A 16,767-nucleotide genomic window follows, 5' to 3' on the forward strand; every position below is an offset into this window, starting at 1 on the left:
TTGCCTTAAAGACTCACACATCCCAGGCTGGTCCTGAAGTCTCTGTGTAACTAAGGAGGACTCTGAATTAGTGACTCCTACCTAAGCCTCCCAAGTGCTAGGTTTCCAGACGTGCACTAAGGCCAGGCCCTGTTCATGCAGAATTGGAATTGAGCCCGGGCTGTGTGTGCTGGCAAGCTCTCCACAGGCTCGTCCCCACACACCTGGTTTCTGTGACCACATAGTACTAACATCACTGCATTTACTGATCACAGCCTAATTCTGGGTAGAACATGCCATCCCTAATTGTACAACACTCATGAGGTCTCATATCCTGTAGGTATTCGTGCTTACAACTCTGATTTGGATGATCTAGTAATAAACTAGTAAGAAAATGTATGGGAAAGCAGAAGTCAAGGGAGAAAGGGGATTGTGTCTTAAACCATAATTAGACCTATATCCCAGCATTCTAACTGTATATTCCTGGAAATCTTAAGAAACAGAACTTTGGGTCTATAAATGCCAAATGCCGTTTCCCACTCTTTATCTTCCCATCCAGTGTGTTAAAATGATAGATTGGTGGAATATAGAACAAGTGGGTAGGAGCAGGTGGTGGACATGCCCAGCATTGGGCTGCACCCATAGTCATGCCAGTTTGCACAGTAACATTTGTAAGTCACATGGTTCAGGTCTTCCACTCAGTGTTCAGTAAGTAAATAACCCCACTTGGACTTTAGGATGGGGCTCTTTCTCTGCCGTGTTAGTGTGCGTTGCTATTCTGAGGTGACCGTCCTTTGGAATAAGCTGCTGTACCACTATTGCCAGCCTCACTTGCAGATACAAAGCATCCTCTCTAAGTGCTTGCAGCCTGCCAGATATCTCGTTAGAATCAAAGCCAGTCTGTTTTTGGCTCCATACAGGGGCCGCCTGGTTCACTCCTCTCTGAAAGGAATGGATGTGTCAGCGTAGAGACAGTCATTTTCTTACCAGCTGGAGCAGACCGCAGTGCTCAGTTTCTGACTGGGGGAGGGGATCATGTGGGGAATGTGGCAGTCAGTCGGGAAAACGTCTTGCAGGGAGTCAGTTCTCTTCTACTCTGTGAGTGAGGGATTGGAGTTGGGTCATCAGGTTTGGGGACCAGTGCCCTAACCTACTAGGCCATCTTTCTATCCCCAGAAGGTTTATAACTCTTAACACTGCCACCAGACACCCTTCTTCTTGTCTCTATATGAAGAAAAGGGCCAGCCTCCTCCACCCTTTTAGAAAATAGGTCAGGTGTAAATGATGATGGAGCCGACAACAGATACACAGGAGGGAGTCACAGTAGCTCTAGAATTCTGCACTTAAGATAAAGCTGAATAAAATTAATATCAAATTATAGTAAGTACTGTGGCCCTCATACAGGGCTTTTTTTGGAAAAAATAAATAAACAAAAAAAAAAACCAGAACATTTTCCCTATCAGCTCTTACATTTTTCTCAATTTTAGAGAATCCAAATACCCTTAACAGGATTTTTCTGTGTTGTTGGTGTTTGTTTTTTTCAGTTTCAGAGGAAAGGGCCTCCAGTTGAAAAGTAGGGGAAACACTTGGCTGAGGGTATTTAGAATTTGATAGTTTTCGTGGAAATACAATATCATTTACACTCCCTGCCTTTTCAGTAACTGTCATTATGTATGACTGACTTGGGACCAGCAGTCAAACCTGTGATGGGTGTCCACCAACTATTTCCCTTTGATCTTGAGGAAAACCATCTATAAAACAGGTCAAATCATTATTTGCTGCGGGAGAGTAAAACCTCACTGCCAAAGCCTGCATCTTATTATTTCAGGACGTCTCAGCGTGAACGTGGCACCATGTGCGGGACCTTTGAGAGTACGTTCTCTTAAGAATTCTTAACTTGGGTTTAGAGACAGGGTCCTCTGTCTCAGCTGTCGAGCAGGCTTATCTGTTGTCCCTCACTAGTGGCAGTGACGGGCTTAGTGGCAGTTCCTGAGCTTTCTTGCCAGTTGCATGCACTCAGCGTTGATATACTGGCAGACAGCACTGGTTCCTGGATGCGTCTCTGACCCTCTCCAGGTCTGCTCTGGCAGACCTGAGTGTGACTCTTATCCTCTGCCCATTAAGCTGTCGTTCTGGACTCCTTATCTCTGCTTCCTCTGCAGATCTGCCTTTGAAGGCGTTTGCTGCTTTTTTGGCAGTTTATTTTGATAATGGACAAGTATAGAGGCAAATATCATATTTCTAAATTAAATGGGATTTCTTAAAAGAGGAAGGGTGACTTAAGTGAAATTTGCCTTAAACCGGCAGCTGTGGTGAGGTTACTTTGGATTTCAATTTGGAATTCTTTCTAGTAGTTTAGTGTGGAATCCCTGACCCTAACGCAGAAAGCTTTGTGCTGCTCTCCATACCTGATACATTCCATATCCTCCATATCCTAAGTACTTTGTCAGCACTGCCGCTCACGTGACTGTCCAGGTGCAGATTGTGTACTGTGAAAAGTGGGGTCTTCTGTATCGCGGCGTTACTGTTTTAGGCGTTCTGAGCCAAGGTTGGAAAGGGGATATTTAAAGAAAGGCGATTGCCTGTAATTGCCATATATGGACTCTTTGGAAAGCCGTGGTGTAATCTATACAATGTGGAGGTAAGATTTACTTCTACACCCAGTAGTAGATATATGGGGTCATTTTCTCTCTAACAAGGCAACTTCTGTGTTCCTTCCATTGCGATGTCAGATTTGTTAATTTATATTACATAAAAGATTTTGAAGTTCATTAGAAGCACATGCAGTATTTTGAAATTTTGTGAAAAGAATTTTAAAAACTGGCATGGGAAGCAACCTTCCATGTTCAGGTACCATAAGGCTCTGTGGCCACACAGGGTCTCAGTATAGGTCAGTCGTAGTGTCATTAGGTTTCCCATCCCGGAACATGGAAGAGTCTTGTTCTGTTCTTCATTCATTAAAAGGAAGCCATATGCTTACTCTGTTTATCCTTATCTTAATTCTCAGCAATAACAGTAGAAAAATCATCTTGAAACCTTCATGAAGCGGTCTGGAGAGATGGCTAAGAGCACTAACTGCTCTTCCAGAGGTCCTGAGTTCAAATCCCAGCAACCACATGGTGGCTCACAGCCATCTGTAATGGGATCTGATGCCCTCTTCTGGTGTGTCTGAAGACAGCTACAGTGTACTCACACACATAAAATATAATAAATGATGCTTTTAAAAAACCTTTATGAAAAATTAAGTAGCAGATTGTCAAATGATTTGACATGAAGTCTTGTAGATCTTAATTATGCAACAAATAATTTGCCATTAAAATAACCTTTATTTTGGCTTTACTCTGGCTTTATAGATTGATATATTCTTTTTTTTTTTAAGATTTATTTTATTTGAGTACACTGGTTTTTGTTTTTTTTTTTTAAAGACTTTATTAGAACTAAGATCTCTTTATGTGGCCCAGGTTGACTTCAAACTTGATCCTCCAGCTTCAGCCTCATTAGTAAATTATTAGGCATGGGCTTTGATCACACCTAGCTTTTAATAACATGTTTTTAGGAAAAGAAAAGTTTGAGGTCAGCTTTGAATAAGACCCTGTCTGAAAGGGGTTGGGGATTTAGCTCCGTGGTAGAGCACTTGCCTAGCAAGCGGAAGGCCCTGGGTTCGGTCCCCAGCTCCAGAAAAAAAAAAAAAAAAAGAAAGAAAAAGAAAAAAGAGAAGACCCTGAAAAAAAGAATTAACCACCACCATCCATTTCTAGTAATATACCATTTTCTGTCATCATTACATGCATGAGCAGAGGTAAGTTTTTTATTGTCAAAACAGTAAGTTTATTGAAGGCAGCTGTGATGACTCATACCTGCTCACTGCTCGGGAAACAGGCAGGGGGATCAGAAGTTTGACATAAAAACAAATGTAGTAAATAGAAATACAAAAACCAATTTCTTGTGCTTCTATCTGTATTTTCTGAGTTTGTTGGCACATGTACATGCCCTTGAACAGGGTTGCACATATCTCATGCTAGACTGGGCAAGCCAAGCAGTCCACCAGCTGAGCTACACCCCTCAGCTCTTGTTTCTTTGAAGCATTGTCTTGCTGGTGTAGTTCAATCTGGTCCCAAATGTGCGGTCCCCTCACTTCAGCCTCCCAAGTGCCAGGATTAATGATGCATGCTACCTCCCCAGCTTCATGCTGTCTTTTTAACATGCAGTTTTAACTCAGCTTTTTTCCCCTTTGTATTTCTCTAGTCTTTAAGAGTTATTGGAATTCACTACTTTGGCTGGGCAGTGGTAATGAACACCTTTAATCACAGCGCTCAGGAGGCAAAGGCAAGTGGATCTCTGAGTTCAAGGCCAGCCTGGTCCACAGAGTGAGTTTCAGAATAGTCAGGGCTACACAGAGAACCTCTGTCACTACTTTTATTGCATTAAAAAGTTTTATGGGGCTAGAAGATGGCTCAACGTAAAGTCACTCACTGCCAAGCCTAATGGCCTGAGTGGGATCCAGAATCCACACGGTACACTTGGTAGAAGTGGAGAACTGACTTCCTGTAAGCTGCTGTTTGACCTCTGTGTGCATGCTGTGACGCAGACGGAAATAAATGTAAATATGTAAATGATAAATATATATAATTTAGCAGTGAGATTCAGGTACAGGTGTGGGGTGGTAAAGCAGGTGCCTGAGGAATGCACCAGCCTGTGTCCTGGTCCTAAAACTTATTATTTTTTCTGGTTTATTAATAAGCCACATAGTTGTCCAACCACAAAATTGCATAACGCTATTTGAACGGTCCAGCAAATGACTTGTCTCTTACCGATAAATAACACCTGTAAAACCTGGAAATGTTACAAAGCCGTGGAGAACTGAAGGCTAGACAGAGGAAGGTGATAGGACATGTGACCCACACAGACCAACCACAGTCTTAGCACACACAAGCCTGCCTAGCAGCAGAACATAGCCCTGGTGGACTCGGCCTCCCATGCAGTGCATGGAACTTGTCCAGCAGGGCTAAGGCGAGCCAACCAAGCCTGGCGAGGATGGCAAGCTCTGCTGGTAAGACGTGACCACCAGGGAGATGCTCTTCCTCCCTCCAGGAAGAGGTCAGGATGGGAATGACAAGAGGGGCTATGTCTCCAGTCTGGCCTGGCACATAGTTTTTTGTTTGTTTTGTTTTGTTTTTAATGATCGTTTTTATTTTAAGAAGTCTCAGAGGATAAATGCCTGCCTTTCTATGTGGCACTGCCTGAGAACCTACTTAATTCCAGAGTACGGCACATGCCTGCTAGCCCAACACTTTGGAAATAGAGGTAGGAAGAGGATTAGGTGTTTAAGGCCACAAGACACCTTATCTAAGGTTTTTTTTTTTTTAAAAAAAAAAAAAAGAAGAAAGCTATAAAATCAATTCATAGCATACAAAAGGAAGAAAATTGTAAAGATGAGAATACAAATTGAATTGGGAAAAGCTTGTTCTATGAGAAAAAGCATTACAATTAATAAAATGTTTAACAAAACTAAGGAGTACAGACACAAGTTTAGAGTCGGGCATAGTGCCAAATGTTTGTGAGTCCTGCAGAGGGGATCCTGAAACATGAGGGTCCTAGGTTCAGGTAGCACAGGCTACAAAGTGAGGGCCAATGGCAGAGAACAAAAACGGACTTGTCTCCGTTAGGGGGAAGATGAGATATTGCACATCCTGCAACTGTTAAGATACGTGAGATTTTTAAGAACTTTACACTCATAAACTTTTGATGACTTAGAAGAAATGGAATAGCTCCTTAAAGCTCACAGATGACGACACTTGACCAAGAGGGTAGGAATCAAAGGAATACTTCCTAAACGTTTCTGTAAAACCACTGTTACCCTATGTCTCAGTCAGGGTCTCTGTTCCTACATAAACACCCATGAAAAAGAAGCAAGTTGGGGAGGAAGGGGTTTATTCAGCTTACACTTTCACGTTGCTGTTCATCACCAAAGGAAGTCAGGACTGGAACTCAAGCAGGTCAGGAAGCAGGAGCTGATGCAGAGGCCATGGACGAATGTTACTGGCTTGCTTCCCCTGGTTCGCTTAGCTTGCTTTCTTGTAGAACTGAGGACCACCAACTCAGGATGCCACCACCCACAATTGGTCCTCCTCCCTTGATCACTAGTTGAGAAAATGCCTTACAGCTAGATCACATGGAGGCATTTCCTCAAGGGAGACTCCTTTCTCTGTGATGACTCCAGCTTGTGTCAAGTTGACACACAATCAGTATACCCTAATATTAAAGATAAAACAAGAAAACTTTAAACTCAACAGCCCTGTACTAAATACTAACATACCAAATCCCTTAATCCATTGAAAAGTCTGCTCAGTGCCCAAGGGGCTCCATCCCAGATGTGGAAAGTTGATTCAGTGTTGAAGTCAGCGATGGAGGCGGCCACGTCAGTGAGCTGAGGAGGTAACTAATATGAATTCTGCTACTGTTGTGTGTGGGGCTGGGCCTTGCACAGAGTACGCAAGTGTTCTAGACTTCAGCAATGTACTCAGCCCTCGTGATCACAAGACCATTCAACAAAGTCCATGGTCCGTTTTTGATAAAACCGCAAATTATGAGTAGAGGTGAACCAGTACCTTGGTGAAGCATACCTACAGAAACTTACAGCTAATATTTTGTGCTTATGGTAAAGAACTAAACGCTAGAGCCGGGCCGTGAGATGTGTTCTCACCACTGCTGAGACAGCCTATCGCTGACACTGGGACTACTGCGATGGTCCAGAAGAAAGTATCTACAGAACGCAGTCCGGCCCTAATCAAGTGTATATTGCATATATACGTGTGTGTGTGTGTGTGTGTGTGTGTGTGTGTGTGTGTGTGTGTGTGTGTGCATCATTGTATATCTACAACTCATAGAGCTGACAGAGGAGTTTGGTAAAGTCAAAGACAAAAAAAATGAATTGTAGGACTGGGGATTGTAGGCTCTGGATTTAGTTCCTTGTAGCACAGGAAGTACATCAAATGTATCGTGTGTCTACGTACGCACCACATGTTGGAAACAGAAGCTATGCCTTAGTCTGAGTGCGGTAGACCACGTGCAGAGGAGGGAGGATCAAGAATATGAGGTTAGCCTGAGCTACATCGGAGGACTCTCAGAAACACCGAAACTACAGCAAAATCTCCCCCATACAGATATTAGGGTTAGGCTTTGACATAGATGTTTACATGAAAAGCTCTAGAAACTGTTTTTGTGGTAGTTTGAAGGAAAATGGCCACCATAGAGTCACAGGGACTGGCACTTTAGGAGGTCTGGTCTTGCTTGAGTAGATCTGGTGTTGTTGGAGGAAGTGTGTCGCTGGGAGAGGGCTTTCAGGTCTCAGTGCTCAAGCTGGGCCAGTGGTTTACAGAATCTTTCTGCTGCTGCCATCAAATGTAGAACTTTGAGCTCCCTCGCCAGCATCTGCACACTTCCAGCCATGACAATAATGGACTGAACCTCTGAACTGCCCCTGGCTTACAAGCTAGCCCCAGTTAATTTTTTTTCTAAGAGTTGTGCTGGTCATGGTGTCTCTTCACCGCAGCAGAACACTGGCTGTGACAGTCTTAAAGTACAAGGCAACTCTACTCATTAGTGAGGCCTATTTTATACCTATTCTGGTCAAGACATTGTAGGAACAGACATTACATGGACACAAAACCATTCAGAAACAGATACAGACAAAAAACGTTCCACTGCTATTTACAAGATAGAAAAGCTTCCTGCCTGAGGAGGCTGCTGTTTCTAGGAAAACCAGGCACACTAGAGGGAGGATGTCGTGGTCAGTGTCCTGTCAGCCTGACAGGTGTCGTCTCTGCACATGCCTGTGAGGCGTTAATCTAGGTTAGGTTCATTGCTGTGGAAAGACCTGCTCTAACTCCCAGACCAACACCACATGATATTCTCTTCCTGACTGTGGGTGCGGTGGGCCCAGCGATACACCTACTCCAATGATAGACCGTCTCCCTGTGCTGCACCACAGCCTCAGCCGGCCTTCCCAGCCATGTGCTTTGAGTAGACGTAGATCTTGAGTATTCCTGCACACCGTATCCCAGAACTGCTATAATAGCTGATTTAGATACTGCAGTCTTCTATGGTAAAAGTCGTTTATCTTGCAACAGCAGTATTAAGTCTTCAGTTGTGTGGAGCACACCACACTAGGAGCAGAAGGGAGGCGAGGGCTGAAGTGAGGGAGCCACCGTGTATGTGCAGTTGGTCAGTTAGCAGCCTGTGGAGACACTCATAACGTCCGCTTTCCGCCTAGCCGGTGAGCTTGGCTGTCAGTAATTAAGACATTGGTTTACTTCCTTGTTGGTTGAAATTATCATCAATACTGATTGAATCTTAGTTTAATCAGCAGTTAGTAGTGCATTTGATATTTAGTGGCAGATTATGATGTTTAAAACTGTGTGTGTCTGGGTCTATGTGTGTCTGGTTTTTTTTTGGGGGGGGGGCTTCCCTGGGGATGATCCCAGCACCACTGAGTTTTATATATATACCCAACTGATTTTTAATTTTATTTTGTGATTTTTAATTTTATATTAGTTGCCTAGGCTGGCCCTGAACTAGCGACCATCCTGCCTCAGCCTCCAGAGTACCTAGGATTATAGGCATATGTTACCGAGCCTCGTTTGGTTTTTGTTACTAACATCTTGAGTGCCTTACCTGTCCTGATTCTGATAGCTTTGGGGAAAGACTTTGTGTTTTCATTTTATTCCTTTTTTTTTTTTTTCCTTAGCGGGATTTCTAATAATGTGAGGATCTGGTGGTAAATCCTGTGTTACATTGTTCATGTGCTCAGACTTGAAAACCCTGTGCTTACCTTGTTTTCCCCTTTGTTTTTCAAGTGTCAATATACAGCATCTGGTTCTATGACAAGAATGACTGTCATCGCATAGCAAAACTTATGGCCGAGTAAGTATTTATATAACTCCATCGATTAATGAGAGGTAAGGCTTTACTCTGATCCCAGCTTCTCTTCAGTTCTAACATCCCTAGTTAATGTATATCAGATGCCTCTTTATTTCCTTTTTATTGCCAAAAGTTTGACAAAGGCAGATTTTATTTTTCTAAAATTACTTGTAATCAACCCTACCGCTTCAGTGTATTTACAAATGGTGGCTCCCTTTTAATCTGTGTGTGTATACATTAGATTGATGTGTGTGGTTGTTATTTACAGACGTAAGTATATTTGCCTAATGATTTAATGTTAACAGTATCTTTTTAGATTATTACATTTTCCTGTAGCACTTATCCACTGTGTCCAGTCCTACAGACAGTTAGTTTAACAGGTACAGCTGCCAGGGAGAGAATATGAGCTGCATCAGGACACAAGGATACACTGATGCCTACCGTGATGGGTGCTGCTGTGTTTGGTAGCTACATATCCTTTAGATGAGCTTGGTTTGAGCACAGGCTGGCTCTAGCAATCTCCAGTATATACAGTTTGTCTTTCAGAAGATACTTAAGACTCACAATCTTGAAATCTAGAACATAATTTCCGTTGGATTAATGATCTCAAGGATGACTTTTTAACCCTTGTGCTAGCCTGTACAGGTTACTCCTGAGTGACCATAGGGCAACATTGCCCATCTGAATTCCGGGAGCCCAGGACACTAGTGCTGGGTGGGGCCTGGGGTGATCCAGAACCAGAGTGCAGCGTGCAGTGTGCAGTCTGTTTGCAGGGGCAGATGTGTGCAGTGGGCCGTCTGCTGGGGCAGATGTGTGCAGTGGGCCGTCTGCTGGGGCAGATGTGTGCAGTGGGCCGTCTGCTGGGGCAGATGTTGGCTTCCTCTTTAGTTTTTGCTTGAATCTGCAGTGAACTCTTACTCTCCTGCCAAGTCAGAATTCCGTTACTTTTCTCAAGGTCTGTATCTCTGTGCTTGGATGAAAATAGTCTCGGTTCTTGTACATTTTAGTTAATCATCCTGAAAGTGTAACAGTTTACTCCGTAGTCTCAATTCTAGGTATGCTCAGTCTTTTTTAGAGTACACATACAAAGGCCAAGCTGTAACCCAGGGCTACTCCCTGTCAGACTGAATGTTAATCCTCTCCCCGTTCTGTCACCCGCTCTGACTGTGTGAGCTTGCAGGATGGACCGGGTGTGTTTCGCCCTAGCCGCACCTTCGGGGCTTGCTGCCTGTAAGCTGACAGTCAGGCTTACTAGGGAGAGTTGGCTTTGAAAAGCACACTTCCTTCTAAAACACTTTGTCCGCAAAGTTACACAGCAGGGTGCCCATTTAATTTAAGAAGATAAAGGTGTGTTTGCTCATGGTTAGAGGTGAGGTATAGCTAGAGTTAATGCAGAAGCATGGGCTGACCTCTGCAGAGGACCTTGCTGTGTTACACAGTGGAGCACATCACACGAGAGAGCAGGCCTGCTGTCTCGAGAGTCTGTCTCGCCGAGAGAGCCATCAGTGCCGTCCTGGGCATCTGCCTCATGACCTTAAGCAAGGCATTTATTTGATACTTTTTGTTCTGTTTTGTTTTGAAAGTGGCAAGTGCTTAGAAGACAAGTGTTTAAACTTCGGAATGTATCAATAGGATGAAGTTCTTCTGCCAGATAAGAGCATGTAGGACGGAGTGGCGAATCTGTCTGTGTGAGCCCTGACAACCACTGAGGGGAAATCATCTTGAAGTGTTGTTTTCTGGCGGCCTTGGTGGCACTCCAGATACTACCCTCCAGTGGTTATTGGCCCTGGAGACTGAAGGCCATCTGAGCCGGCTGTGCTAATCCCTAAAGCAGATGGAAGGAGAAATGGGAAGCGAAGGAAATTACTAAACGTGATTACAGATGTCTGTCTGTAATCCCAGCGCTTAGGCGCTAAGGCGAAAGGATCGGGAGTTCAAGATCAGCCTAGATGACATAGCACATTTCGACTACATACGAAGGGAGACCTTATGTCCCAAAAAAAAATGATTAAAGGGCGTGCAGGTGATAATGACGTTTTATATCTGAAGAGAATGCCTCACAGATGCCACTAACTAACTTTGGGATGAAGGACCTGGTCTCCAAAGATTGATGAAAAAGAAGGGGGACAATCTTTCATTATTATATCTCTCCCTGCATGTACCTCTGTTCTCTGTGTAATTCACAATATCACCCCATTATTAAAAATGCTGCTAAAACTTTGCCATCTTCTGCATTAAACAAGTGAGTTCAGACGAGGGATGCCACGCAGTGGTAACGTGCTGCTTAGCAGTTCAGCAACCACAATCAGTAAAGCATGGCTGTCGGTCCTCATTCTTTTGGATATAGTTCTTTTCAGAACCCCTTCGATAGCCACTGTACACTAAACATCCGTCAGCCCCAAGCTGAGAAGCCATGTAGGGAGTTGAGTGGCTGCCTGAACTTCTCCATCTGAAATGTAGATGTTCTCTTCGTCAGTGGCAGCATTCTAAAGTTAACAGGAGTACAGTGTTTGCTCGGAAATGGCTGTATATGCTTTGGAGAGCTTGTGAAAGCTTGTTCTGTCCTTCTTACTGTCTGACTGGCATGCTTTTGGACTTTGAGAAGCCTTAGTTCTCTTCAGTTGTGAAGAGAGACCATGAGCAAGGCAGTTTGCAGAGGAAAGAGTATATCGGGGCTCACGGCTTCTGGGTGGGGAGCATGGTGGCACACTGGTGCTAGAGCAATAACATCTTGTTGGGTTGGGTTGGATTTTTGGTTTGGAGAGGGTTGGGGTTTTTGTTTGTTGTTTTGGGACAAGGTCTCTGTGATGGCTAGTTCTTATTAATTTGACACAAGCTAGAGTCATTAGAGAGGAGGGAGCCTCAATTGAAAAGTTTCCTCCGGGGGCTGGGGATTTAGCTCAGTGGTAGAGCGCTTACCTAGGAAGCGCAAGGCCCTGGGTTCGGTCCCCAGCTCCAGAAAAAAAGAACCAAAAAAAAAAAAAAAAAAAGAAAGAAAAGTTTCCTCCATAAGATGAGGCTGTATGCAAGCCTGTAGGGCATTTTCTTAATCAGTGATTAATGGGGCCCTGTCCATTCTGGATGAGCACATCTCAGTCCTGGTGGTCCTGGGTTCTTTTGTTTCTCCTCGCCACCCCCACCCGGGTGAGTGCGTATGCACCAGTATGTGGGAAGGGCAGAGGGAAAACATAAATGCTTCTCTGTATCGTCCTGACTGTCCTGGAACTCACTCTGTAGACTACAGCAAGCACTTTATGAATTGAGCCAGCTCGTGTCTTTTTATGTAAGTTGTAGATCTGACTCAGGTCCTTGGGCTTGGGAAGCAGGTATCTTCCCACCAGAACTAACTACGGTGTTGTTCCCTCTCATGCTGAACAGTGAGCGCGTCTCACATGCTCACACTGATGAGCATTCTTGGGGAGGCTGTTCTCCTGACACTGGTGACCGCACCTTATCACTGTCGCGCACATCACTGTGTTACTCACATCCTTTCAGAATAAGCCTGTGCTCCTGGGTTGTTAACAGCGGCTGCCTGTCATCGCTGCATATCACTTCTCAGTTAACAAAATTACCAAGTGAGACTTGGATCTGTTGTTCATTGCAGTTTGTGACTGAAATTATGCATTTTTAAAAATTAGCTGCATTATTAAAATCTATACAGGAAATAAAATGGCCATGTGGTCCCCGTCCAGCTTTTAGTTCCTAACATTTACTGAAATTGCTCAATTTCTTCAAGCCATTTCTGTGGTGAGGAGCAGGGATGTTATTTAAAAATGTATGCCTGTGGGACTGGAGAGATGGCTCAGCGGTTAAGAGCACTGACTGCTCTTCCAGAGGTCCTGAGTTGAAATCCCAGCAACCACATGGTGGCTCACAACCATCTGTAATGAGATCTGATGCCCTCTTCTGGTGCGTCTGAACAGCTACAGTGTACTTATATATAATAAATAAATAAATCTTTTTTTTTTTAAAAAGTATGCCTGTAGAAAGAGTTGAAGACCCCCCCACCCCGTCAGTGACTTACTTAACTGAGATTTGGCCTTGTAGAATTGGAGGTGAAGAATTAAAGGTGCCAATAAAAACAGAGTCCATACCCATAACACCCTGAGTCCGGTCACATACTTAGTGCAGAGCCTTTCATCTGCTTACAGAGATTCACCAACATCCATTTCAAGGCTGTTCAAAGGATGTGTTCAGTCTTCGCGTCTTAGTGATGTCTAGGTACCACTCAGTTACGGGTTGGAGTTACTCGTAGGAGAAAAGGACACACTTGAATGGATTTCTTAGCCTCTTCTACTGCCTCCAGGGAAGACTGTGCTTTTTCTTTCTAAAGGTAAGGGACTTCATTGTTGTGAACAGGATAGTGACTTGCTTAAGTCATGTGTGTGTGTGGAGTGAGGTAACTGAGGCAGGCTCTTTATCTATCGCCAGGACAGTGTCCTGTAATACCCTTTCTTTATCCTCAGAAGTGGACAGAGTACTCGGGTCCAGTTGTGTAAAGTGACTTTCTGAACCCGTTCTCCACTACAGTGTGGTGGAAGAGGAGGCACGTCGAGCTCAGCAGGCTGCTCGAGATAAACAGAGTCCCAGCCAGGCCAACGGCTGCAGTGACCAGAGGCCCATAGACATCCTGGAGATGCTGAGCAGAGCCAAGGATGAGTATGAGAGGGTAAGTGTCTGGGGCTGCCCAGGGAACACTGAACAGGCTTGGGGGAGGCAGGCAGGCAGGCAGGCCAGCCTGCTGGGGTCTTAGACTGGCAGGTCGTTCTAGCGCTGGCTGCAGTCACCAGTTCAGGAAAGAACAGTCTGATGGCATATGCCTACCTAGAGTACTTGGTTAGGAAGGAAATCTGAAAATGCTTTTCCCTGTAGTCATTGTAGAGCTACTGTGGGAGAGAGGGAAAGCGTAACCACAACTCGCCTTTATCCCTGACGCCATGTTCTAGCGCTGCATGGCCTTGAAGTTATATAGGTTTTGAAAATAATCTGGTAATTTGTACCCCATAATAGTAAATGTCACACTTGTGTTCTGTAGTTGAGCTTTTCTTTTTCCAGTTTTGGGGGAGAGTGGTTTGGGAAGTATTTTTTTCTTGGTTGTTTTTGGGGTTCTGAGACCCACTGTTTTTGGGTCTCACTGTATGATCCTGACTGGCTTCGACTTGGTCTTGAATTCACAGAACTCCACCTGCTCTAGTGCTAGCCACGTCTGGGTGTCTCTTCAGTTTGCACTGGGTTTTACGTCAACATAAAATTCCCTCCTACATGATAAGGAAACGACAGTTTGGAACATGAGCTAATCTATCCAGTGTGTATTTATGAATTGTTCACTCTGCCAAACAGACACTTGTCTTGTTTTGTTTGTTGCTGTGGTAATGGAGTGTGCTGTTTGCTTGCTTGCCTCTACACACACACACACACACACACACACACACACACTCACACACACTCATACACACTCTCACACACTCATACACACACTCACACACACACTCACACACATACACTTTCACACTCACACATTCACTCACACACACACCAGTCTTCGTAAAAGAAAAGAGGAGTTAAAAGCATGGTTTGTAAACGGTCACCATTAGCTTCTAGGCTATTGATAGTCTCTGAAAAAGTATTCAGATTGGCAAAAAGAATTCAGTAAATACTGTGAGATGCCTGCTCCTCCTCTTTCCTGACCCCTTCTCTGCCTGCCTTCCTGTCCTTTCTCTTGGGCCTCTGGTGTGTAGACTTCGTGGTTTCACATAACATCAGGTTTACTACTACAACATTTTCACGTACTGCCTTTTAATGTCTCAAGAATCTAGAATTCAGGAACAGAGTCCGCAAATGTCTTCTGGAGCGGAGTCTTCTCTTTAAAAAGCCATCTTACTTTCTAGTGGAGAAATATAGTTTAGGCCCATGAGAGGTTTCAAGTTGCACTAAATTCCTCAGTGTCTCATAGATAAATAGGGACAGATTCTATATTAAATATTGGTGGCTGATGAGGGAATTCAGAAGTTCAGAATATTTAGAGAGGATCCAAGGTTACTTTCAGTGCCCTATGGTGACTTAACACTGTTAGTAACTCCACTTCTAGGGACTAACTCCCTCCTCTAGCCTCTGGGCACCAGGAGTGCATGCGTACAGACAGACAGACAGACAGACAGACAGTCAAAATATTCAGACACACAAACAAATCTGGGGGCAGGGGAGATTGAGGGCTGGAAAGATGACTCAGCAGTTACAAGTGCTTGTTGCTTTTGCAGAAGACCTATCGATTCCCAGCTCCCGCCTAATGGTTCACATCCATCCTTAATATCAGTTCCAGAGTATCTGATGACCTCTTCTGATCTCCATGGTCACCAGGAATGCACACAATGTACATACATACATTCAGACAAAATAGTCACATAAAATAAATCTTAAAAAATGTATTTTAAAGAAACTAGATGTTGGGAAAGCAGTTGTCTATAATTATGATTTTTTTTAATTATTTATTGTATGTATGTACACTATCACTGTCTTCAGACACACCAGAAGAGGGCATCAGATCTCATTACAGGTGGTGTGAGCCACCATGTGATTACTGGGAATTGAACTCAGGACCTCTGGAAGAACAGTCAGTGCTCTTAACCGCTGAACCATCTCTCTAGCCCTATAATTATGATTTTTAAAATCAAATAACAATCTAGGGGTTTGCTTATTTTGTTGTTGTTTGGTTTCGTTTAAAGGCTAGTTTATTTTCCACAGATCACTTCTCAAAAATACCTTGTGCTATTTCTCATTGCCTCTGTGTTCACTTGGGTACTGATGGTCACTACCCTGAGTCACGGTGATTTTGGTCAGAATGCCCATGAGACAGGAGCTAGACACTGCTCAGTGGGACAGGTTCTACAAGGAGTGGCCCTGGCTTCTCTGCCGAGAAGCAAAAAACACAAGAAGAAAGACAACTTTTTTCTTTGAACACTTTCCATGGTGTGAGTATGTTATCTACCTCTGTATCAGCCCTTAGACACTAGAACTCTAGTGTCAGGTGGGCAGTCTAAAAACCTCATGAGCTTTCTGATTTCAATTACTGCAAAAGTAGTTAGTGCAGACAGCATCTGTTGTAAAGAGCATTCTAGAATATATAAGGTGTTATCCAAGGTTAGATTCAAATGAAATGTTTGAAGATTTGTTAAATCTTTTAACATTTTGTTTATAGGGTTTTCTTTTTGTCTTTATATAGACTATAAGCAGGGCTTCTTTATAAATACAAGTTTGCTTTCTGCCTTGCTTGCCTATTTTACCATATGGAGCTGGTATCAGAAATAAGTGGTCCTCTACGTCTGAGTGTTTGGAAGGACTCCCCAGTGGCAGTAGACAGTCTCTCTGTTTCTTTTTGGCTTGCTTGGGAAATTGTCAGCCAAGGCAAGGGAGGGTCAGCAAGGCCTTAGATGTAATTCTAAATCCTCCCTGTTCTGTCAGTTTATATAAGGCCCTTCCCTCCCTCCCTCTTTGCCTCCCTCCCTCCCTTTCCTCCCCTTCCTGTCTCCTCTCTCCTCTTCTCCTCTCTTTTACTCTAACCCATGCTAGCCTCAAACAAATGATCCTCCTGGCTCAGCCTCCTGACTACTGAAATTACAGGAGTACACTACCACACCCAGTACAAGGCCAGCATTCCGCATAGTATTTATAAGAGACTATTTGAAACTTAAACCTTGTAAGTATTTCCCCTCTACAGTCTCTGTAGCTTCTTTTTACCAAGGTTTATAGTTCATGTAATGAAAGATAGCTGAAACCACAGACCTTTACAGCTAGCCCAGTTCCCATTGTTTTCGGCCGCAAGACAAACTCCTAGATTTAGAACAGGTTTTTTTTTTTTCTTTTTTTTTTTTT

General features: G+C 43.8%; 1 protein-coding gene across 2 annotated transcripts in view; it reads left to right on the forward strand.

The window, feature by feature from the left end:
* Positions 1-16,767, forward strand: part of Dcp1a (decapping mRNA 1A) — a 45,187-nt gene that overhangs the window by 12,399 nt on the left and 16,021 nt on the right. For both annotated transcript variants that reach the window (NM_001191831.2, NM_001411752.1), the window contains exons 4-5: positions 8,835-8,901; positions 13,429-13,567. In NM_001191831.2, coding sequence (NP_001178760.2) covers positions 8,835-8,901; positions 13,429-13,567 — 206 coding nt within the window. The remainder of the gene's footprint in view (positions 1-8,834; positions 8,902-13,428; positions 13,568-16,767) is intronic.

The sequence above is a fragment of the Rattus norvegicus genome, chromosome 16, assembly GCF_036323735.1.
Source record: "Rattus norvegicus strain BN/NHsdMcwi chromosome 16, GRCr8, whole genome shotgun sequence".
NCBI classification, from domain to species: Eukaryota; Metazoa; Chordata; class Mammalia; order Rodentia; family Muridae; genus Rattus; species Rattus norvegicus.